This window comes from Chenopodium album, chromosome 22 (assembly GCF_948465745.1).
Source record: "Chenopodium album chromosome 22, dcCheAlbu1.1, whole genome shotgun sequence".
NCBI lineage: Eukaryota > Viridiplantae > Streptophyta > Magnoliopsida > Caryophyllales > Amaranthaceae > Chenopodium > Chenopodium album.
In genome coordinates this window covers 38,669,678-38,694,594 of record NC_137855.1, presented here as the reverse complement: position 1 = coordinate 38,694,594, position 24,917 = coordinate 38,669,678, and the positions used below count along the sequence as shown (strand labels likewise).

Below are 24,917 nucleotides of genomic sequence, written 5' to 3'. Positions count from 1 at the left end.
TCCTTCCTTCCTCCACGAGCTATGTCACACGGATGTCCCTATTAACGAGTATGCTTGGGGAACAGCTGCACTGGCCTACTTGTATCGGCAACTGGGCACGGCATCACGGAAAGGTGCTGATTCGATTGCTGGTTGTCTCACGCTTCTGCAAGCGTGGATTTACGAGTACTTTCCGTGCTTTCGGCCACAGCAGGGTACCTTGACCCGGGACCTTCAAATGCCTCGTGCGTCTGCTTGGGATGTAGGAGCGGGATGTCCTAGCAAGAACCTGGAGCGCCTGTTAGCTTTTCGTACTAGGATTGATGCGCTTACCGACCGTGAGGTGAACTGGCTACCGTACGGAGCTGATCCTGGATTACGAGTGCCCCCCACTTTATTCATTGGCTGCATCCAGTACCGTAACATCATTGAGCCGTACATGCCAGATAGAGTGGTCCGCCAGCTTGGTTTCGTGCAAGGAATTACCCGCGAGATCATCAGGCCAGAGAAGGCCAAGAGGCCGACTAACTTGAAGATGTATCGGGTAGACTTCCCGACTGAGATGACAGCTGTGTTGTGGAACAGGTTTGTCCCTGGGGTATCTCAGAGTGTTGTTTTAGGTGCCCTACCCAGGCTTAGTGCTGCAGCTCCTTCGGTTGCGCCCGGTTACATGCAGTGGCTGTACAGGTTTTCTCACCCGCGGGTATCTCCAGGTCCAGGAGTTACAAGCAACCTGCCTGAGCGGACTAACACTGATTACGTACGTATTAATGCTTAATATTATATTAACAATGACTTCTATTAATTTTTGTGTTATAATATGTTATTGTTTTATTTGCAGTGGATGGGTCGGTCCATGGAGATTCACCAAAGAGCACTAGCTGAGTATCCTGAAATGTCGAGTGAGACTCGAACAATGACTGAGCAACTTGTATTTGATTGGAAGTCAAAAATGGGACTTTAGATTATTTTGATTAGATGTTCTGTTAGTGATGGTTTTAATTATGTTATGAACTTATTTGTATTTTATTTTTAAAAATGTAATGTATAAACTGGACACTTATTTTATTTTATATTTGATGTTTTTTACAAATATCATGTTAGATTAAAAGCAAATACATATAAAATTAATTTCATAAATCTAATTTTCGTACAAATGTTCAAAGTTAGTGAATGTACATTACAAACTACCTAACTAATGCATCCCAATTTTATGGAAACACCTTCAGCCCATGTAACAGCATCGTCAAATGTAGGAAAAAACGTATCGGTGACAAAATTCCCACTATAATTCACACCGTCACCGCCTTCCTCAGATTCCATATCCTATACAAATTAAACAAAACATCCTTTATGTCAAAATAACAATAATAAAAACAATAATAATAATAATAATTATAATTAAAATAATAAAAAAAATACTAATAATAATAATAATAATAATAATAATAATAATAATAATAATAATAACAATACTAATAACAATACTAATAATAATAACAACAACTACAAAACAATAACAATATTAATGATAATAAAAAAATTATAACAACAACTACAAAACAATTTATAAGACCATAGCGTTAATTAATAAATAAATAATAATAATAATAACAATAACAACAATAATAACAATAATAATATTAATAATATTAATATTAATATTAAAATTATATTTCTACTAATTAATAATAACAATATTAATAATAATATTAAAATTATATTTCTACTAATTAATAATAACAATATCAACAACAACAACAACAACAATAAAAATAACAGCAACAACAACAATAATAATATCAACTACAACAACAACAATAATATCAACATATTACTAATAATAATAATAATAATAATAATAATGAAACAAAAAATAAACATATTACTAATAATCATATTAATACAACAAAATTACATTAATTATCAAATACTAAATCACAACAATAATCACAAGACCACGAAAAAAAAATACATAAAAAAAAAACTTAATAAACGTACTTAAAAAAAAAAAAAAAAAAAAAAAAATTATTATAGGGACATCCGCCTAAAATTTCCGGATGTCCCTAGGTACATCCGCTTGAAATTTCCGGATGTTCCTTGGTACATCCGGAAATTTTAGGCGGATGTACCTAGGACATCCGGAAATTTTAGGCGGATGTACCTAGGACATCCGGAAATTTTAGGCGGATGTCCTAATTACCGAAAATAAAAAAAAAAAAAAAAAACTTACAGAATGATCCGACGCATTCTCCGGCGTACGTATGTTCCACTCGCCGTCCATGACGCAAGACCCGTCGGCAAATTTAACATTTTTTGAAAATAGAAAATTTAGGTGGTCGTGGGGACCGATTTGGTTGCAAGGTCGTGGGGACCGATTTTGGGAAGCTCGGGACAACAATGTCGTCAAGTAAGGGGACCGTTTCATGCATTGTGTCAAAATGGGAAACAAGGTCCTTTTTATAAGCCAAATTGCATAAAGGGCATAGTGGTCCATTCAAGTCAAAAAGGGAGCGTTACCTGGTAAAATGGGAGCGACAAATAGCAGTTGAGAATTAAATTCATCATCACTTTCAATTGCCAACCACCACCACCACCACTAGCACCACCACCACCACTACCATACCCAGATTTTCTCTCTCTTTCTTCACCGATCTCCTCTCGTTGTCGCCGCCTTCCCTTCTTTTCTTCCGTTTTCTTTTCTTTTTTTCCTTGTCGCCGCCGTCCTCGTTGTGGGCTTTGTGGGTTTTGTGGGTCAAAATCGGTGGTGGGTCGAAATCGGGGTTGTGGGTCGAAATCGGGGGTTGTGGGCGAAAAGGTGGGTGGTGGGTCGAAATTGGGGGTTGTGGGTCAAATAGGTGGGTGGTGCTAGGTCGAAATCGGGGGTGGTGGGTCGAAATCGGGGGTGGTGGAGGAAATTCGTGGTGGGTTGTGGTGCGAAATCGGGGTTGTGGGTCGAAGGGGATGGTGCTAGGTCGAAATCGGAGGCGGTGCGCCGGTGGTGGGTCAAAATCGCTGATGGGTGGTGGTGGGTTGAAGTGGGTTCGGTCTTTGCTGGTGGTGGTGATAGGTGGACAGGTGGTGGTGGTGTTTCATGAATTCCAGTTTCTGGGATTTCAACTTTGATTTTTTTTTTTTTTTTTTTTTTTTTTTTTTTTAATTTTTAAAGTAGGATTAACACACTTAAGTGTATGCCCTTATTTTTCATTAATCATGGTTTCAATATTTTGCCTAGGAGTTCGTTCCTACCCTCAAAGTTGCGAGTAAAAAGTAACGGAGGGAGTATTATGAAACTTTATATTAATACCTATTTAACAACATATTTTATGATAATATTTGCTTTTATTATGTTAGTAAAAATTATGGTCAAAGCTAATGCATAAATAGTGAAAAAGTCCAACATCTCATGTATGAAGTTAGCAGTGTTAACCCTTAGCCGTGTACGTAGGTACCTGTCAGATGTAAAGACAAATAATTTAGGTATGAGTATAAAGTGACGGCTTACAAACTATTACATATGAAAATCAATATGTAGTATTTACACCAAGTTTTTTGAACTAGTCCTTTTAATCAAAAATCAAAATAGAAAATTTGACTTTGATTAAAGACATTGATCTCATCATCAGATCAATACATGCATGTATATTAATACAAATATACAATTATATCTTACTTTGGTTATGTCATACGTTTCATTTTCAATAGGGCTGTTCATTGTCGATGGAACATTATTTTTCAAACGTGTTTAAATCAAATGTCGAATTTTATTACATTTTGTATGCTTTGTACATTACTAGTTACCTTCAAATATTTACTTTTACGTTGACGATGCCCAACATTTAATTAAAGTATATAACACTCCTTAATTAAAAAAATAATAATAATAATGTTGAATAATTTTTATTAAGACTAAAATCAATTAATGTCTTCTCATCTTATCTTGATTGAGTATATCTGTATATAATGTACCACTTACGTCGCTTACACAAATCTAAAACTATAGTTGTTAATTGCCAATATCTTACGTTGAGAAAGGTACAAAAGTTGGTAGCAAACACTCATTATCGCCCCTTAACATGGATTAGCTTCTATTTAAACATTATAATTATTTAATTTGTTGGTATTGGACTCCCTCTCCTCTTATAGAAAGACAAATTCACAAGAAACGGCGATGAAAAGGTCATGGCATTAAATTTTAGCTTTGACATTACTAGATACTTCAAGTGATGCATTAACAAAATACTAATATTTTGAACAGGTCTTTATTAATTTAGTCATACGCCACTAGTAGCAATTACATGCATAATTGAGATTTGTAACATAAATTGGGGATAATTAAACCATTTATTTCACTATGATCATAAGGCATATTAGTTACATACGTTACCTTTGAGTTTTAGAAATTTTGTGTCTTTTTTATTTTATTTTTTCTGATGATGAAATATACGAAGTAGTATTTTATTTCTTTGGGTTAAATAGTCAATAGTTGCTGAGCATCTTTTAATCGTAACTAGTGTGTAGCCTGGGTGTTGCACCGGTTGCTACTTTAATTAGACCTTGTGATTATTATATACATTTATTTTCATGCTTATAACATAGTTTGTAATTAGCTTAGATGGTTAAGTTATCATCTTTCTTATAAAAGGTTGGGTGTTCAAATCCCCTTATCATCATTTTTTAAAAATAATAAAAGGAGCGATAACATGCTAAATATATATACTCAGTTCACCTTAATTATTATTTCAGAAGCTAATTACTTATTTGAGTTATTCTAATCATATCACCTAAGAAAAAATAAGTTCAAATCCGAAAAAATAAGTTTTAAACCTATTTTATCATTTTATGTGCGATTTTTAATTTTATTGCTAAATTTCTTTAACTAATTCTGTAATGAAATAAGATTATGAAAGTTAGCTATTAATGTAATACACATTCTAATATATAAGACCAATTTGATATTATTTTCTTTTAGAATATGGTATATATATATATATATATATATATATATATATATATATATATATTATATATATATATATATATATATTATATATATATATATATATATATATAAAAGATCAAAGTTTAGTCAAGTCAGACAATCAAATTAGGTTAGAAATAATAAGTTTTGATCATCAAATTAGAAAAATAATTTTAGATCTAATCAAGACAAGTAAAATTAAGGCGACCTAATTAACATAGCCTTAGTTAATTCAAAATCTATTTTCAAAATAAGAAATCTTCAAGATATTTTTAAAAAAACAAAACAAAAGAGAGAAAAAATCGTCACACACTCTTATAAAGCAAGACAAGTACAATACAGAGTAATATATATACTCCCTCCGTTTTTAATAACTTGCTCCACTTTCCTTTTTCAGCCGTTTTTAAATACTTGCTCCATTTCTTTATTTGGAAAGTTTATACAATATTTAATTCATTTCTCTCACCTAGTGGACCCAACAAATATCATATTTTATTAATTCATATTCTCTTTCCTCCAATTTCTCCATTACTTTTGCTTTTTACCATTTTTTATTCTTCCACCAACCCCGATACCTCCATATTTATTAGTTTTTCCAATTTCTCCTAAAACTCCGCGCATAGAGAAAGAGAGCAAGTATTTAAAAACGGAGGGAATACAATGTAACAGTATAACAACTTGAGGTATCACCTAACCAATAACCACACAATATTTTTGTGTACTTCGTATATAATACCACTTAGGACTTGTTCTCTTCACTTGAAACAAGTAGATTTAGTCTAAATTTTTTAAGATATGATATGAATCTTTCTTATTTGGTCTGGTTTGATCTGATTTAACAATTTAAGTAAACTTTGATTGCATTTTAATACTAATGTATAAAGAAAAACATTATCAAAATGGATCTTGTTAGATTCGTCTCATCATGAACTTTTTAAATATGTAATTTTTATAAATTTTTTTAAATACGCAATTAACGATATTTAACTATAAGTAAATGATAATTAAAAGTTCTAATCTGGTTTGACCTGAATTTATTAATTAATAAGTAACAAGTATTTGAAAAAAATTGAAGAGAGCAAGTCCTTAGCATAATGCTGTAGGTTTATATTCATATTTGTTCCAACACTTCTTAATTTTTTATCTACAAATTCTAAATTGCTTGCATTTGATAGAGTCACCAGTCTCACCACACTCAACAGACAATACTGTACTACTCAGTACTCACTGAATCCTTGAAAGTAAATAATAAGTAACAAGTATTTGAAAAAAATTGAAGAGAACAAGTCCTTAGCTTAATGCTGTCGGTTTATATTCATATTTGTTCCAACACTTCTTAATTTTTTATCTACAAATTATAAATTGCTTGCATTTGATAGAGTCACCAGTCTCACCACACTCAACAGACAGTATTGTACTACTCAGTACTCACTGAATCCTTGAAAGTAAGTTTCACGGAGTAGGCCAAGTAGTTAGTAGTAGTATCAATAAGAAATTAATCAACCACTTTCTTTGTAAAGTTATACGGAGTAGATGATATGAATAGGTTATTTCTTTAATGAATTATATATAACTTTATAAAAGCAATATCTATCATCCTTTAGTACACGAGTTCTTTAGACGAATCGAGTACATGCATAATCTATCAACTTTTTTGCAAAAAGGGTTTACTTTCTAGTTAAATTAGACGTGATAGTAGTGATGAACGTCGATCTTCAAGGTCATTTGATTTGCTTACGGCTCATGAAGTCGTGATATTGGCACGTGCAATTGGTTTGGGACTAGGACATGCACTTCATTTTTAAATTATGACCCCATAAAGCATTGATGATACACCTTGGTAGGTAGGGCAAATCAAATAGAGTAGCCGATTGATTGGCTAACTTTGATAGTTATCTTTTAGCTGGTCTTAAAATAATTTTCGTGACGTTTTATTGGAGATCTTAAATGAAGTGGTTGGCATAAAATGGTCTCACATAGTTAAAAATTATTTCAAATTATTTTGAGATTGAAAGTATATAGATAAAAATATCTACTGTATCATGTATTAATGTCAAGCATTTAATATATACTTTTATGTGTGGCTAGTCACACTGTGCCACGCACACCATGTGGCCGAAGTTATTTAAATTACTCGATCAGGGGTTACTTAAGGGGTTCGGTCAGGAGTTATTTCAGGGTTTTCGTAAGGGGTTACTTATTTAGGGGTTACTTGAGGATTCGGTTAGGGGTTAATCGAGAGGTTAAACCTGACCGAGGAACTCGAATATTCGGAACCGAATAACTCAAGTAACCTTCGAATAAATCGAGTAACAATTCATTTTGGGGGAAGCTGTTTTAAACGAAAACGTATAAATAAGGCGAAGCGCCTTCAATTTCTTCACCCGTACATTCAATACTCTTCCTTCCTCTCTCTCTCTCTCTCTCTCTCTCTCTCTCTCTCTCTCTCTCTCTCTCTCATTCACAAACACACATTTCGTGCTCGTCTCCTTCATTTATCAGTAAACGGACTCAACTATGGAGGAAGAGGTCGACGAAACTGAATTTCAATCTCAGGTTTTGATTTCTCGCTTCAATTTCAACATATAATTTCTTTTTAATTAATTGATTGATTAATGTAGTTTATGATGAAAATTGCAATTCATAATGTCATCCACAAATTGAATGGCGAATTTTCTACTTTCATTTGCCCTAATTGATGCTAATATGCGTCGAAATTTTGAAGTAGAATTGCTAATTTACTTCGAATTTGGAAAAGAAAAGTGAATTTAGCTGAATTATTTTTTTTTTTCCTGGAATTTTGATCTGTTTATATACATTGCAGTTCTTTGATTAATTTACGCGAAAAGTAATTTGGTACGAAGTGGCAACCGCAATTTGTGTTAAATTTTTATGTATTTGGCCTATTTTTTTAGTTGTGTGTTATGATTTGGCGTTTATTTGGATGAAGTGAATAAACGGCAAAGTAATGGATTGGAAGTTGAGTATATAGGATCATCTAGGTCAGGTTTGATCAGATGTTTCGACGATAATTAGGTTAAAACATGAAGGTTTGAGAATTTGAAGAAGGATGCTGGTTGATGACGTGTGGAGGAATCGAGGTTTTTATGGATTGTGAGTTTTATGTAGGAAAAAGTGGAAGACAGAATAAGATAAGCTTGGAGTTCATTTTAGAAGCAATTATATGTGTTTACGATGATGCCGAGGAAGCTGCAATATACTTTGGACTAACTTTTACACTTCCCAAACTAATAAGCCATATATGACTTTTGGGTAAAGAAATCTCAAAATTTGATAACTTCGATTATTAATTTTAATGCGAAGATGCTCATGCTTGATTCATGTTGAGATTACATTCATTGGGAAATGACTAGTATTCATAGTTTTTGATCCACAAAAGGTAATTGTAGCCTGTTATTTTGTGATGGAGAGAGTTGAAATTTCTATACTCCTGATTAAACAAAAGAAACCTTGCAAATCTCTGTTTTTTAAATAACGCATTCAGTTATGTAACTTAATTTAGAAATGATATCAGAGAACATAATTACATATGGCTTGAAGAAACCAATGGACTTTTCAGATTAGTCTTGGGGAGCTGTATTTTTAATCTTTTGGTTCTGCTCTAATTTGTTATGTTCTGACTCAAATCAATTTGATATGCAGGTCTACATGGCATGTGTCATGCATGGTCATAGGTATTTTTTTTCTTACCAATGTATTATAAAACCATTGGAGGTTAATTATTAACAGTTGTTTTTCCTACTTGCGGCTTTGGTATTTGATGCTTAGGGTAAAGAAACATGCCTAAGCTAAGGCTTTGTATCTTGTGTGTTGATACTATATGTCTCTTTTAAATGGCTGAATATGTAGTTTTTAATAAATAGCTAATAAAACCTTGAAAAATATACTGTATTTTCCTAACTTTGTTAAATCTATTGTTTTGTCGTATGACAGAGTTGGAGTTTCGTATTATGATTCCAGTGTTCGACAACTTAGTGTGCTAGAAGTTTGGGAGTATGGTGCAGATTATTCATTGATTGATTTGGGTATGAATTTCATTTTCGTATATGTGATCTAGTAAAGGGATTGTTGAATTACTGATGTACTGTGGGTTGAAACCATGTAAAATAGACCATTGCCAATTGCTCTTATTTATAATCTTGCTGCCTTTTCAGTTCATTATAATTATGTTTTTCGATTTTGACTTTTACTATATTTTCAGTGAAATATCAGGCACAGCCTTTGATCATTTACACCAGCACCAAAGTTGACGAGTCTTTTTTATCGGCTTTACAAAGAAGTGGTATGTAAATTACTCTGTTATTTACTTAAAGAAATGAAGGTTTGATCTCATTTCATTTTTCAAATAGTGCAGATGGATTAAACTTTGCTCCCACAGTGAAACTTATGAAAAGTTCAACATTTAGCTATGAACAAGCGTGGCACAGGTCTGTATTTTCTCTCTATCCCATTGCATGTTTCTTGGTAAAAGATTTTTGTTAATTGAATTTTGAAGGAACTTTTGGAGTAACAGATCACCATGAGCATAATTAGCTGCCTATGTTACTAAAGGGATGAGTAAATCGTTGCATCAGGCCATCAGTGACTCATATAGTTGACTTGTTGCTAAAATTTAATGTGAAAAGCAGTGAGTGAAATTTTGGATATTTGTGTCTGACCAGTGAATTGTTTGATTCTATCACACTTGGCCTGATTAATAAATTGTCTTGATTCTTGGCATTGAAATTGTTGCAAGACTTGTTTAATTACATGTAAAGGGATTACTGGGCTATGAAAAAAGGGAAAAGAAGGGAAACTGTGATCCCCAAATCGTTTGATATGCTGGTTCTTCCAATTGCATTCATTTACTTTTAATATTTCATTTTTGCTCCTCCCATTTTCACTTCATGCAATTCCCACGAGTATTTAGCCGATAATCTGAGATGAATATGACATGCCAAGTGATAGTTCAAGCAATATTGGTGTATTGTACTGTTGGATGGAGTCTACTGCTACTGTTATCTGGATGTCATCACTAAGAGATGTGTTTGAGGAATGAGGAATTAAGCTGAGATGCTTGGGGAGAGGAATTAGGAAAAGATGATTTGTGCTTTTTATAGCAGCTTGAATTTAAAGAAGTTGACAATGCTTGTTCTTATGTTTAGTGGTTTACTATTAAATTTAGAATTCGATAAGGTCCTTCCACTTAATAAGTGCATTCTTTTCCTTCATCTCTTTCCATTCTTCTTGATCTATCTTATGTAAAATGCAGATTGATATATCTCAGAGTTTCAGGAATGGATGACGGTTTAAATGTCAAAGAGAGGATTGCTTTTGTAAGCCCCTTTGTCATTGTGACATGTACACATGTGTAACATATTCAACATCAAAGTGTGCATATACTGGGAATGTGGGAAACTATCTAGAACAATATATGACTTAATAATCTGATATAACTTCCCTTTCCACCAATAGTGCATCGATCATCAGTTCATCACAAGAAAATTTATTATGCTGAATCTTTTGGAGAATCCCCATTCTCATGTTCTTATCTTTGTATTATCTTTGCTAATGATACACGCAGACGCACCATCTTTTGTATTTTTTCAACTTAAAAATAATACTTTTGCTATATGGATTAATTACTCAATCAATGTTCAAAACTTTTGTGCTGAATTATTTTTTGAAATTTTGGGCTCTTTATTTTAGCTGTTTATTCTTGATAATTTTATGTAGAGTATGAAAGCGAATTTTTTTGGACATAGTCATTAACTCATTCTTGTTGAATGTTTCATATTTGACTCTATTTCAGCTTAATTCTATGATGGATATTTCAAGTGAGGTTCAAGTTCGTGCTAGTGGGGGCCTTCTTGCTATATTGGAGAATGAAAGGATTGTGGATACCCTTGAACCAAAGGAGTATGGTGATGCATCTATTTCTATTGATTGTCTAACAGAGGTTTCATTGTATCCTACGTCATGTGTCTAAGATGTGCACTTTTAGGAGCTGATCACTTCTTTATGTTGATAATGAGAGGATAATGTATTGCACACTTATTCCAAGAGTTGTTTACCCAGAGTTTGACTTAACTGGGATAGAAATAATTTCCTCAAACTTGACGCAGCAGCTCATGAAGCATTGCAAATTTTTCAAATAGACAAACATCCAAGCCATATGGGAATTGGTCGAGCAAAAGAAGGGTAAAATGCATCTTTTTGTTATGGTTCTTTTTGCCTTTCAAAGTTTTCAAGTACTATTTTCTGATTGTAGGTTCTCTGTCTTCGGAATGATGAACAAGGTGCAGTACCTCAACATTTAATTTTTTGATTGACAAGGGTATTTTGCTATGTGGTTTGATTTATTGCTACATCTTCTCAGTGTGTTACACCAATGGGTCGACGTCTCTTGAGGTAAACTAAACTGAAAACATTGCGACTTACCAGAGCAACTACAAGATTTGTTACTGAGAAAATTCTTGCAAACGGGGTATACGTGTGCAGAAACTGGTTCCTCCGACCCATACTTGACCTTGAAATTATAAACAGTCGGCTTGATGCTGTATCCTTTTCTTACCTGACTTTAGAAGACACTCATGAGTTTTTGAACCCTTGCTAATCTCATGTCTGCTTTTATGGTCTATGTCATAAGAGACAAGCTGTTGTAATGCTACGTATATACCATATTATTTTGAGAAACTACTGAATGAAGCGCTTGAGGTATATGTCTTTTGTTTAGCTTCTTCATTTTATTAAATCCATATCCCTTTTTACATATATTCTCGAATGAACATCTTGTTTCATGGGTGAATCTTTTTGTTATTTCTGAAATAATTTACAAGGCTGCATATTTTTATTTATTTTGCTCTGATTACTATGAGCTAGGTACAAAGGGCACACAGCATGCTTGCTTCCTTTCTCTAGTCTGCTTTGTAAAAAGCTAAATCGCATGTATAGTATGAATTGTGGTCTCAAAACTTATGCATCAGATATTAAGGTTGTACAAGAGAACTATTTATACAGAATTGTATCTGCCACTACTGGACATAGGTTTACCCAACATCATCTGAGAACAATGTATTATTAGCAGTACAGGTATTTCACATTCCTTAATTCCGTGAAGATATCATTTTTCTTGTGTTCAGAAGAGCTTTTGACATCTATACGAGGAACACTTAAATCCATAAAAGATGTACCCTACATACTGAAGGTACTGTTGTCTATTTGTCTCTTCCTCTGATCTTTCGTCTATACTTTTTGTCTGTTCAGATTTTTAGCCTTTAATGATCGGGTGTTTTTACATTTATATGGTCATCTGTGTACACATCTATCAGTTATTGCAGTAAGAGCATCTTGCATACGTGACTTTTAAATTTGGTGCGGTTTTATAATTTTTTATTTATTTATTTTTTTTTAACATAAGAATCATATACCACGTAAATTGCAGTTATGCATATGCTACTCTTGGAAATGTTTCCTGTGATTATTGATGCAAATGTAATGTAAAGCGCATTTTCTAATTGCCAAAAGTTGGTCACACTTTTTTTTTTGTAATGGAAGAAATTCAACTCCCCAAGCTCTGTATGCACAATCAGTGACTGGGCAGCTTTTCTTAAGGTCAGCTTAACTTTAATTTCTATCATTTTTCTATTTTTTGTACTCTTTAGCAAGTACCTATAAAACCATGGAATACTATTTTACAGGCCTGGTCCATTATGTAGATATATTTGGGTTTTTTTTGTTTGTGAACCTGATTTATTATATAACATTCATCACTTAATGGCTGATGTTTTCTAAACTTCTAAGTTTGACTACGTGATTTCTACTTGTCGTGCAACACAGTTTATTGTGTTTCTGTGCTGACATAGTAGGCTATTATAGACTTATAGTTGCATTAGCCTGTCATGTCAAAATTTCTTGTTTAGTATTGTTCTAGGCACTGTAGTATGATATACATATCACTGTCTATGTCGTTATAAAGGTATGCATTGATGTACAGTGCACCATAATTACTGATCAGTACGCTGTTTGGCATTCAACTTAAGTTTGTCCATTTAAAACACTTGGGTTTCTTTTGTTCCCTCTTTGACCAGTTGTTTGCTAGTTCTTGTACTTTTTTGAAATTATCATCATGCCTACGGTGTATGATTTTAACCTTCTGTTCTAGAGCCTTTCTTCTCTCCTTCACCTGAACAAGATATTCGAAGTTGGCATTTCTGACAGTTTAAGGGGGCATGCCAATCAATTTTATCTGGATATTGCCGAGAAGGTAACAATAGATGACGATACTTTCAATCTCTACACTTTAAATGTTAAAATATGTGGAAACTCTTTATCATCTTTATTAATGTTTCAGGCAGCCTCATGTGTTACAACAGAGCTCTCTTATATATATGAACTGGTAATGCTCTTTAATTCTTTCCAATCCTCTTGCCTATCTATTACCACTTCCATACCTACATGTCTTGGCTATTGCTATATCAGCTGATGAGAGCATTTTGCAGTCCATATTTTGAGGCCACTCCGCCACTGAGGTTGAAATTATCTGCTGTGACTGCATTGATTAAACTCTGAATTGAAACAAATTTGGTAGTGTTGATGATCATCCATTGAGATGTTTTTTCCAAGGTTTCTCAAGCATATGGGAATTTTCTTTCATTTTTGCAGTGGGCCTTGTTGGCTGTCAATATGTTCCTATAATTTTATTTATAGCATTAATTCGAATACCTCTAATGGCAAGATCATCTGTAAATAGAGTGGTAACACATATTAGGATAAAAGCTGCTAAGCACCAATATTTTGGGGGAGGGGCACTTTAGGTAGTAGAAATGTAGAATTATAACTAACTTGTTAGTAGCTTGAAAGAGTAATATATATAGGTAGTTTGTTAGGGAGAGAGAGTTACGTGGAATATTATTGAGAGTTTATCATTAGTTTGCTTTACATTTTGGAAAAGAACAAGCCTCTCAAATGCTTGTAACTATTTTTTATTATTGCTGTTTTAATCAATTGAACTTAATCTTCTTCCCTTTTTATCTATCGTTGTCGATTTAACGGCGTCTAAGCTAAGTTTATTCTTTGCCAAAGCTTACGTGAACCAAATAAACAATGTATTGTTTGGTTATCAGTTTGGGTAGTCCTTTTGTATACTTCTTGGTAGGGAAGATCAGTTATTTTGTGCCTTTTTTCACATTTAATAAAAGTGGAATAACTGTAATTACCCTCAGGTTTTTATAAGAAATGTAAAGCATCTTGACAGCATTTCCTCTTGCTACTGCAAGCATAGCCTTAAGTAGTTAACAATGTCATAGCAAAGAGAGTGTACTTTGTCATACATCAAGGTCATCAACACCATGAGCTGAGGGTAAACAGCTAACTGGAAATTAAACCTTTTATATTAGACACTTTCTAAGTTGTTTTCTCCATAAATATTTTTCTTGTTCACGTAATATTGTGGCAATGATATTTCATCTATAATGTTGCGTACTTAATGGCCGTCAACAAGATAATATCGATTATGCAGGTTATTGGCATTATTGATGTCACTAGAGAAAAAGAGAAAGGTTATGGGACAATTGTCAAAGAGGGTTTCTGTGAAGAGGTTAGATTTCTAGTGCTTCACTTCTATGCTGAATGCTGTATGTTGCTTGTCTCTGCATTGCCTGTATTGACTTTGTTTTTTACCTCCTTACTTCATATTTTCTTTCAGTATTACTTGTTGGACTCGTGTTCATTTTGCTTTTCTACAGACATTGTTCAGTATTAAAAAGCGAACATTTTCTTTATTTATTATGATATCCATGAATGCGCCTAATCAATATTCAATATTCAACGTCTTCTTACGTAGTTAGATGAACTGAGACAAATATACGAGGAGCTGCCCGAACTTCTGGAAGAGGTAGCTATTAAGTCAAACAAGTCATCAAAGGGAGCAGTTTTCACATTCCTGGCTTTCATGTCCGACTTCATAGCAATTGTTCAAATGTGTAGGTGTCGTCATTGGAGCTTGCACGACTGCCTAATTTGCAACGTGACGAGCGTGTTCCATCTATTGTTTACATACATCAAATAGGTGGGTTTACAATCTGCGCTCTTGTGCCTGGGGTTAATTATGTCTTTTATAGTCTTTACACATTAAATAGGCTGAAAGCATGCATATGACATCTTACAACTTTAGATGTTAGGGGCCTAGTTCATATGCTTCCTTGCCTGAAAATAATTTGTGGACAAGATTGAGCAAATCAGCCTGTTTCCAATGTCCAGCAAGAGAATGTGAGATCCATACTAGTTTCCCAGAATCCGGTGACCTCTTAATTTTGACATTTGTCTTTGCAAGAAAATGCTTTGTCTGGCTTTCCTTGCTAGATGCGATTCCGTCTCATGTCGATACTATTCTATTTCATGAAGCTGATCCAGAAATTTATGCTTTTTTATACCCACATCTTATATTCCCTGGTCCTATGACTCTATGAGATTCCAAGTATCTTATAGCTAGACAACTTTGTGTGTTTTCCAGGATACTTGCTGTGCAAATTTGATGAAAAATTTGATGAGTGTACTCTACAGACGCTTGAAGATCTTGAATTTGCTGTAAGAGTAGTGGATTCCACTGAAAATGTTACTACAAAAATTTAGCAAAAGTACTTTAGTGACTGAGGTGTCAACTCTAATGCAGTTTTCTGATGGTGAAAATGAGCCAAAAAGGTTTTTCTATCGTACCTCAAAGACACGGGAGTTGGACAATCTTCTTGGGGACATATATCACAAAATTCTGGGTACTTTAAATTGTTCTTGTTTTCATGGCCTAATGTTATACTGTAATGTACTGGCAGCTTGAAGCCTTGAACTACATTTGACGAGACAGATCAGAGAGTGTTACTGTCTTATTTATTGTGTGAAATATAAACTTGCAAATTTTCCAAGGGATATTTCATAATTGTCTTCTTTGATAATTGTTTTAGACATGGAAAGGGTGATTACAAGGGACCTGATATCACATGTTCTCTTATTCTCAACACATTTGCTTAAAGCTATGAACTTTGCTGCAGAACTTGACTGGTAAATGTAAGCTTTATGGTTGAATTTTGTCATTTATGTGGTCTGGTTCATTGGTGCTATATTTCTGACTTCAAATAATTGTTTTCATTCGTAGCTTTTTGTCTTTGGCTTTGGTTGCTCAACAAAACAACTATGTAAGGCCTAATTTGACTACTGATGCCATACTCAATGTACGAAATGGAAGGTTATCAACATACTGCTGCTTCCTATATTCTTGATATTTTAATGAGTTGTTCTTTATAAAAGAATTTCTGATAAGAATGCATCCTCGCCAGACATGTTTTGCAGGAAATGACAGTAGATACATTTATCCCAAATGACACTAACATACTTGATGAAGGTCCGAGTATTCAAATTTCACCAAGCTTTCTTGTCATTTTCCTAGCTGATATTCATCTGAACTGAATCAGAAATATCATCTAAGCGGTCATCATTATATAGATGACTCAAATTGACAATTGGCATTTAATATTTCTCAGGAAAAATTAATATCATAACTGGCCCAAACTATTCTGGGAAAAGCATCTATATAAAACAGGTCTGCTATTATCTTTTAATTTATTACTTTCATATCCCCCTTCCTTAGTTTGGATTCTTTGAAAAACCTATTGGCGTTTGGTTCGCGGAATATAGGTATGAGGTATGGGTTTAGAATGACTAAAACCCATACCATATGTTTGGCTGTCAAAAGAATGAGTTTTAAACCCATACCTCAAACCCATGAGGTATGGGTTTTAGAAACCTTGGGGGGGAGGTGGGTTTAGCTCATTCCATTCCCTTAGATATCAAATAAAATAAGGAACTAGTTAGAGATTCCATTCCAGAATTGAACCAAACACATGATATTAAGTATCAAGTTCCAACCCGATACCACCTTAACCCCATTCCCGATTCCAAACCCATAGCACTCTACAAACCAAACGCCCCAGTCTTTGAATAGCTTTGAATAAGACTACATACCATTCGACCTCCCTAAATTTAACCCTGAGGAAATTCAATTAGATTCTTGTTGCTATAATCGTTTGATTGGACCTTCCCCTGATTAAATCTAAGTGGCCATTTGGTCAAACTATAGATGTAGAATTCACACTTTCTAAGGAAATTCAATTAGATTCTTGTTGCTATACCGAAAATGACTTGGTTGGAAGGAGTTAGGAAGGATATGAAGTATATGGATTTGTATTAGGATGAAGCATTGGATCGTAAGGGATGGAGGAGGAAGATTTATGTCGATGACTACACGGAATAATCAAATTTGGTTCATGTTAGCCGACCCCACCCCATTGTTATGGGATTAAGGCTTTGATTGATTGATTGATGAGAAAAGTATGGACAGATATCACATATCATAACTAGCTCTGCTGACTTTCAACTGCAGATTTTTAATTTTGCAATCTTCATACAAAGGTCAAAGTTGTGAAGAGATTTTTGAGTCTGGTTTGATTAAAAAGATACATTCACCTTGCTCTGAATCGTGTCTTCCAAGAATTCTTATGCTACAATGCAAGCTTTTATTATTATTGGCTTATTTTGAAGGGTTGAAATTGGGATTATTTATATATTTATTTAAGATGCAAACTTCAACTTAAAGGTTTGGTTTTGGGGGCTCTAGTTTTGAGGTTTTGGCTGTAAAACAGGTTTTGGCCACATATGGTCACAAATTTTGTTGTAATGTACTATGGACTATGGAGTACCTTTTTCTTTTCAACTTTGCAGATTTGAGTTGTATGATCTGGACCCTTGCTATCTCTAAATATCTTTTGAGTCTAAAATATATGAAGTGTTTTATTATGTAGGTTTTTTTTAATGTTTCATTGAAGAGAAAAAAGAAAAAGAATAGTTAAAAATCAGATTTAACCTTATGTATGTGACTTATGGAGGCTTCTTACTGTCTCAAGTCGTGTGATAGATTGTACAAGATAGTTATGTTTCATATGTATTTTTTTCTGCAGGTAGCATTGATTGTTTTCCTCTCTCACATTGGGAGTTTTGTACCTGCGGATGCTGCTGTGGTAGGATTAACCGATAGGTATGTTTATGATGGTCACATGCCTCTTTATGTGCTGGTGGCATATTTTCATAGCTGTGATAGGTTTTATTATACTTATTGACAGGATATTTTGCGCAATGGGAAGCAAGCTCATGGCTGCTGAACAGTCTACATTTATGATTGATCTACAGCAAGTAGGCATGATGTTGAGGTATACAGTTGTGAGAAATTGCTGAAAGTAATGTCTTGTGCTTGCTTGCTAATTTAATCATTTATTCTTAAATACTGCTAGTCAATTTCTGGTAACTGGTCAATTGGTCATCATATCTGTATTTGTATAAAAATTGGAAATTTGTGGTGAAATGTCTTTTATATATGTTAAATATGAAACTTCTTTACCTCATTATGGACACATAGTTTACTAGTGTACTTTGGAAATTAATATAACTTTTATAGGCAAGCTACGTCACGATCTTTATGCCTCTTGGATGAATTCGGTAAAGGCACACTTACAGAAGGTAAAAATTTATAGCCTCTTTTAAAATTGTATCTCTTCTATTCCAGACATTATGCTTCAAGATGTAATCGATGCTTATTTGCATACTTTCTACTCTGCTCAATAGATAATGCATCTTGTGTCTTTTTCAGACGGCGTTGGTCTTCTTGGTGGAACTGTGAACTATTTTGCTGGTAATGATGATACTCCAAAGGTTAGAGGTTAAATTTTCCCCCCTGAGTTTTCAGTCCTTCAGCTAACAAGTAAAGGCACAAAAGAAAAGGAGGTTATAGACCGAGTAAAATCAATAAACTGTTGACTGTTGATCATTTGAGTAAATTTTGAGACCTATATTACTGTCTGTGCTAGAGATATCTGACTAACTATATGCACTGATACAACTATGAGTCTCTCTATTCCATTTGTGCTTGAAAGGCTCTTGATCTTGTGACTCTTGTCTTCTGTATATCTGTACATTTATAGATCTACCCTCTATCCATCACTAACCATCATTTATAGTTGTACTTTAGTTTGATTTGCATTTTTGTAGGGAAGAGGAGGGCAAAGAAAAGAGTGGTAGGAAAAGGAGGTGAGAGGAGGGAAAGGTTTGAATGAATGTGATTCTATTTCCCTTCCAAATGTATTTGAAAAAAGGGGTAGAATTTGGTTCATTAATAGGCAAAGGAACCTGGATCCCTTCAGTTGTATCTTTCCTATAAATTTCTTTATCAAAACACACTATGAAGGGTGTATTAAGAAAGCCAATCATAAAAAAATGAGCAACTGTTTTAAGAATGTGATTATTTTTTCCAGCCATCATAAAATTGCTCATCTGACTATTAGTTCTGCTCTTCTGAACGGAGGGAGTACATTTCAAGTATAAAAATTAGTTTCTTCATATTATATATTATTATAACCAAATTTATTGTAATTGCTGAATTGGATGGCTCTCTTGAGAGATTAATTGAAGTTAGTTCTTTGAGGCATTCTCCCTAAAGATTGGTGGAGTTGATGTGTCCTGGTATTTTTGCTTGTCTTATTTGGGTACTCTCGCATGGGATTTTAACATTTTGCAGTGCCTTTCATTTTCTTTTGTTTTTTCTATAATATAGTTATTTGATGGTTTTATACTCTACCACTCTTGATGTCTAGATTAAGTCCTAATATCTTTGTTACATGTAAAGATTTTAATCATAGTTACTAACTACAGTCCTTGAAGAATTTATTGATTGACCTTCCACACAATTGTCAAGGCACTGCCCAATTTGGAACTTTTCCAAACCATGTGAGATTGATAGACCAGTCTATTTCCTGGAAGATGGCTGAAGTTAGAAGTTGTTCATGGCCTTTCCAGTTCTCCCCTCTAATAAAATGAAAACAGAAAGGGCAAGAGGGAAGTGAGAATTCTAGAGTCCTGCTTTCTGCAAAATAGCTCTTGAAGTCTACAGTATGTGCTTTTTGAAATATTTATTGAACCATTTGAGTTATACAGTAACTTTATATTAACACAAAATTGTACTACCATTTGTTTGAACATTAACCTTCATTTCTGATGAATCTGGCTTTTTGGTACGGTAAGAGAGTCTTAAATATTGACAGGAGTTTTGACTTTCAGCTCATGACAGAGACTTTGTATTGCAGGTTTTTGTTTGCACTCACTTGACTGAAATATTTCACAAGAATTTGCTGCCGAAGGTTTTCTCTTTGCCAATCTCTTAGTAGTAAGTACTACTGGATCATGGATTTTTAGTAACCCAACAGAATAATGATATTCTTTGAACTTTGTGCAGTCTGAAAAAATCAACTTCTACACTATGAGTGTGCTGAGACCTGAAGAAAGCAGTATGCCTTCAGAAGACATTGTGTTTCTGTATAGGTACCTTTCCGTAGCATACTGGTCATATCCTTTCCATTTTCTTTATTTACAATACATGTCTGTATGAAGTCTCATCAAGAAATGCCATTTGGCCAATTCATAGCTGTTCAGAATATTTTCTTTTATGATTTTATCTACTTTTGGTCCTGTGATTCAAATAAAACTAAAGTAGTACTCCATATTAGTTGTTATTTATTTCTAATTATCCCTATGAAAGACATTCGGTGAGAATATTGCAAGTTTTGTCACTCTATTTCCATTTGGTATAGCATGATGTGTGAACTAATTATTTCCTGAATATGCAATGACACAGATTAGTTCCAGGACAGGCACACTTGAGTTATGGTAAGTACTTTTTTATTTTTATATTTAACCGAATTATTATGTTCACACAATCACACTCATAGAGGTTTCTTAATTCCAATATCTTCTTCTTTGCAGGCCTACATTGTGCAATGCTTGCTGGTATGTCTTAGATTTAATTTGTCATGATAAAGTAGGATTGCATTCCAAATTTTATCTGCAATTGCTGTTTTGTCGAAATAATAGATGGATTGCATGCTCTTCTAATATCACTGTGGTTGATATTGTCCTGCTTCCTAGCTGTGATTTACGTAAGTTGGGTGGGTTGGGGTGTGACAATTTCACTATCTAGTTGTGGGCATAAACATCCCGGTATTTGTTTATCTTCACACAGGTATTTCTGATGATGTTGTAAAAAGAGCAGCTGAGATACTAGATGCAACTGGGAAGGGTAATCATGTTGAGCGACTCTCTAATGAGAATATACAGGCTCAAGATCAACAATACCAGGTGTTGTATCTTATCTGTATAATGTCATTGAAGCCCTCATTTCATCTTTGGTACCTATCTTTGGTCATGGCAAGGGCATGGATGCTTGAGTAGTCATTCTCGATTAAAATCTTAGAAATTCATTAAGATAGCAAAGTTCGACCCTTGCTTATGTATTCATGAGATTATAAGAGCATGTCGTTTTTATTTTTTATTTGTTATTACAATGTCATTATGCAGGAAGCACTTGAGAAACTATTGGCATTTGACGCTAGCCATGACAGCCTCGACCTGTTTTTTGAAGGTATGTTTCTTGCTTCTTAGGCCAGACATCAAGAGAAATCAAGACTGAGGTATTTTGCAATTCTCGCGCTTTAAGACTGGACCTTTGCTCCACTTTTAAAATTCCGTTAATAATATGATATCTTTAATATATTTTATTTGAACGGAAACATGAAACTTGTTAACAACTTCCGTAGCACTTTCCAATCTACTACAATGTAGAGTACATATTGACATATCGTGTCTTCAACAGCTTGGACTACTAAACATTAGTAATTTAATGAAAAATTTAAAATACTCCTATTACAATGCTGCCTTATTCAAAATGACTTTCTTGGCCATGACAGGAAAAAGTGACAAAAAACCTGACTTCAAGCCTGACAGCCTAATTACCTTTTTTTGATGCAAAATAAAAAATACTCGTACTACGTAAAAATTACAAGAACTGATTTTGGTACTTTCGAAAATGATTTTGGCATTTTTAGGAGGTAAAAAACCAAAAAATCATGACTTGTTTTACTGCTATAAGTTAAACGAAAATTTATAGTAACCGCTATAATTAAAATAGTGATGAGAAAAAGTGTCCCACTTTATTAACTACTGAATGAACGCCTTCCGCGAAACGATGCATTCCGTCCGCTATAATATGACCCAAATGAGAAACTTGGTCATGAACAAAGTGTATTCCGTCACCAATTTTTTGGCTACCTCTACAACTTCATGACCAACTTCTTCTGCAACCTCTGGAATTTCTTCGACGAGAAAATCTGCGGCATCTTTCAAGCCATGGTAAACATTCACTACCACATGCTCTAGATTATCAACTACTTCGCTGAAAATTTTCTGTATTAGTGCATCACGTATAAGGTTCTTTAGCCAACCCTTTTTACCTAAAAACTTTGGCGCGGACATTACCAAACCCTTTTTAGTCGTTTCTGTTGCATACAACTGCAAATTGCAAAACACGAGAAAATTAGATCAATTAATAATCCGAATAAAGGCATACAAAGCATGAAAGCACTATATGTTGGATGTAGTGATTCAAATTATAGTTGTCATAAGAGATTAGGCCTTATAAATCGGCCCATTAACTAAATGCAATACTAAGTACAATATTAGGGCTTAACACACTGAAAGATGATACTTATTTTTTGTTATCAGGTTTGCATTCAATTAGAAGTTAATTAGTGTGGTGTAATGGACAAGTAGAGAGTTACCTATAACCTACTATAGTAGATTATTAGTAGTAGTAGCTGCATATTTGTAGAACTGTAGGGTTATTTGCTTCATTAAGTTAATTTCCTACCTTTATTAAGGCTAGCTGTTATCTTTTTATGAATACATTTATGAATTTTACTAACTTTGTTGCAAATAATAAGAAATGGAGGTAGTATAAAATATACATTATCTAGCAGATCGATTACAAATTGACTTACCATTGGCATTGAACCATCATCTTTAAGAGCAATGTTGGCATTGAAAACTTTCTTAACTTGTCCTCGTAATAATCCGGCATTCGCCATTTTACCAGTGAAATAATCCAAGGCGTCAATCCAATGTTGAAGGTCTAATTTCAGCATCCTTATGAGCATAGTAAAGAGACTTTGGAGGTGGTGTTGCTCAGTTTTATTTATCATTGGTGAAGGGTTGACCAAACATCTTGCTAACATTTCATAGTGTGACTCAATAGCCAAAATGAATTCATTTTTAAAATGATCATTAATATTATGGTTTGAAGAAGGTTTACTACTGTCAGGGAAGCACCAAACAACTAACCAATACCAAAGGGTTAATAAACAGACTGTAAATTTGGGTTGTTCATGAATGTGATTAAAACTATCTCTTAGCGTGCTTGTGCTCTTCGTATCACTCGCATGTACCAGAAGGCGGTGTTGGTAATCCTTAAGGACATGGCTAATGGATACAACTTCCTCCATCAAGGAATGGAGCTCCCCTATCCATACCTCATGCGGGATTCCGGATTCCAAGACGATGCAATTGAAGTGTCTTGCTATTTCAGGGATGTTGTTGCTGTGGTGACTATGAATGGCAAAACGAAGGGGCCTCATGCACTCGTATATTGATTCCATTGCTCTGTGTGTCCTCGGAATGCTCCTTAATCTTTGGGCATGTTTGTTTGTAGAATCTGCGAAGAACCATGCAAATTTGCAATGCCATAGGGACAAAATCAAGGCAGAATTTTGGTCTACTGATCCTTTCATTGTGATTGTTTGACTTGATAAATAAGCTGTAATATATAAGACCAAAAAAAAAAATAATTATAGGTGAGAAACAGCCTAATGAAAAAATATATGATGCAATAACACTAAATATTTCTAAGGTGCACACAACAACCCATATTACACATTACAGATGCAAATTACAACAAAACTTCGTCCAAGTGTGCACGTACACAATGACATAAACTACACTATTGATGATTTGATGACAAAGTAGGGCAGCATCAACTTTTAACCATTTATGCTTCAATATACGAGTAGTAGTGATGATTTGATGACAAAGTAGGGCAGCATCAACTTTTAACCATTTATGCTTCAATATACGAGTAGTAGTTTATGTCATTGTGTGCAGCCTTGGTCAGAGTTTCCGCTTCTTTTTGTACCTGCAATATTTTATGTTGTAATTTGTAAAAAAAAAAAAAAAAAAAAAAAAAAAAAAAAAAATAAAAAAAATAATGTATGTTGTTATATGCAACTTTATATATAGTTGATGTTGTTGCTGTCGATTTTCTTATTTAATTTCAAACAACATTGATGAATGACCAACAAACGATGATTTGCATGTAAGAATATATATTCCCATTGCCCCCATTTTTTTGCCCCATTGCAATTTGGTGAGTCAAATATTTAGAAAACTGAATTGAAAATTAAAAAATTTATACCGTAGCAGCCTACTTAATATATTTATAAATATATGCTCAATCAATGAATAGATAGACTTTATCGCTATGGCACTGTGTAGAGCGCAGTGTTTTTATTTGAGAGGAGATTGGTAGTGTAGTTCACTAGTTCTTGCTGTGTTCTTTCACCAGCTTAACCTATTTATAGAAGCCGTGACTCTCTTTCCAGTTTCCACCACTCAATTGTATTTTTGTTATTTTTATTTTTTATCCACAAAAAATAGTAAATGAAAAACAAAAGTTTTAAAGGGAGCGAACTAGCCACTTCTAAAAAACCAATTTCTAATTATATTATCGTGTAAAAAATTTATATTGACATCTTGTCGGTTGATTACACAAGTTAAAGTCTTTCAACCATCACCAACAATGATTTTGTCAAAAAATAAAACCATTAACAATAATACTCCTCAGAATAACTGACATTAATTTTATCATATATTACATAAGTAAATATTAATGAAAATTATAAAACAAAAGTTATAGTATGGAACTTTATATCAATACCTATACCAAAACCCCATACTAAAACTCCATACCAAATCAGTA

The 24,917-nt window shown here is 33.8% G+C and overlaps 2 protein-coding genes across 3 annotated transcripts; one reads left to right on the top strand and one right to left on the bottom strand.

Moving 5' to 3' along the window:
- Positions 1 to 7,400: 7,400 nt before the first annotated feature.
- On the top strand, positions 7,401 to 21,604 carry LOC145603685 (DNA mismatch repair protein MSH5-like). Its single transcript, XM_081659640.1, has 34 exons — positions 7,401 to 7,516; positions 8,624 to 8,655; positions 8,915 to 9,006; positions 9,183 to 9,263; positions 9,336 to 9,408; positions 10,233 to 10,296; positions 10,773 to 10,927; positions 11,060 to 11,161; positions 11,232 to 11,259; positions 11,340 to 11,371; positions 11,462 to 11,519; positions 12,081 to 12,167; positions 12,518 to 12,574; positions 13,125 to 13,226; positions 13,314 to 13,358; positions 14,481 to 14,558; positions 14,805 to 14,855; positions 14,948 to 15,029; positions 15,474 to 15,547; positions 15,633 to 15,732; positions 15,919 to 16,015; positions 16,110 to 16,199; positions 16,291 to 16,355; positions 16,495 to 16,553; positions 17,968 to 18,044; positions 18,130 to 18,216; positions 18,462 to 18,523; positions 18,654 to 18,715; positions 20,143 to 20,196; positions 20,292 to 20,377; positions 20,691 to 20,722; positions 20,819 to 20,842; positions 21,075 to 21,190; positions 21,410 to 21,604. The coding sequence occupies exons 1-34, from the start codon at positions 7,478 to 7,480 to the stop codon at positions 21,491 to 21,493; spliced, it is 2,427 nt and encodes an 808-aa protein (XP_081515766.1). The 5' UTR covers positions 7,401 to 7,477; the 3' UTR covers positions 21,494 to 21,604.
- A 45-nt stretch (positions 21,605 to 21,649) lies between these two features.
- LOC145603686 (uncharacterized) lies at positions 21,650 to 24,477 on the bottom strand. Of its 2 annotated transcripts, none has more exons than XM_081659641.1 (3): positions 23,865 to 24,006; positions 22,888 to 23,699; positions 21,650 to 22,399 (listed from the first exon to the last, which is right to left on the bottom strand). In XM_081659641.1, the coding sequence occupies exons 1-3, from the start codon at positions 23,872 to 23,874 to the stop codon at positions 22,091 to 22,093; spliced, it is 1,131 nt and encodes a 376-aa protein (XP_081515767.1). In that variant the 5' UTR covers positions 23,875 to 24,006; the 3' UTR covers positions 21,650 to 22,090. The 2 variants fall into 2 exon arrangements, with proteins under 2 accessions (XP_081515767.1, XP_081515768.1); XM_081659642.1 differs by lacking the exon at positions 23,865 to 24,006 and adding an exon at positions 24,354 to 24,477 and having other exon boundaries at positions 21,657 to 22,399.
- Between the last annotated feature and the right edge of the window lie 440 nt (positions 24,478 to 24,917).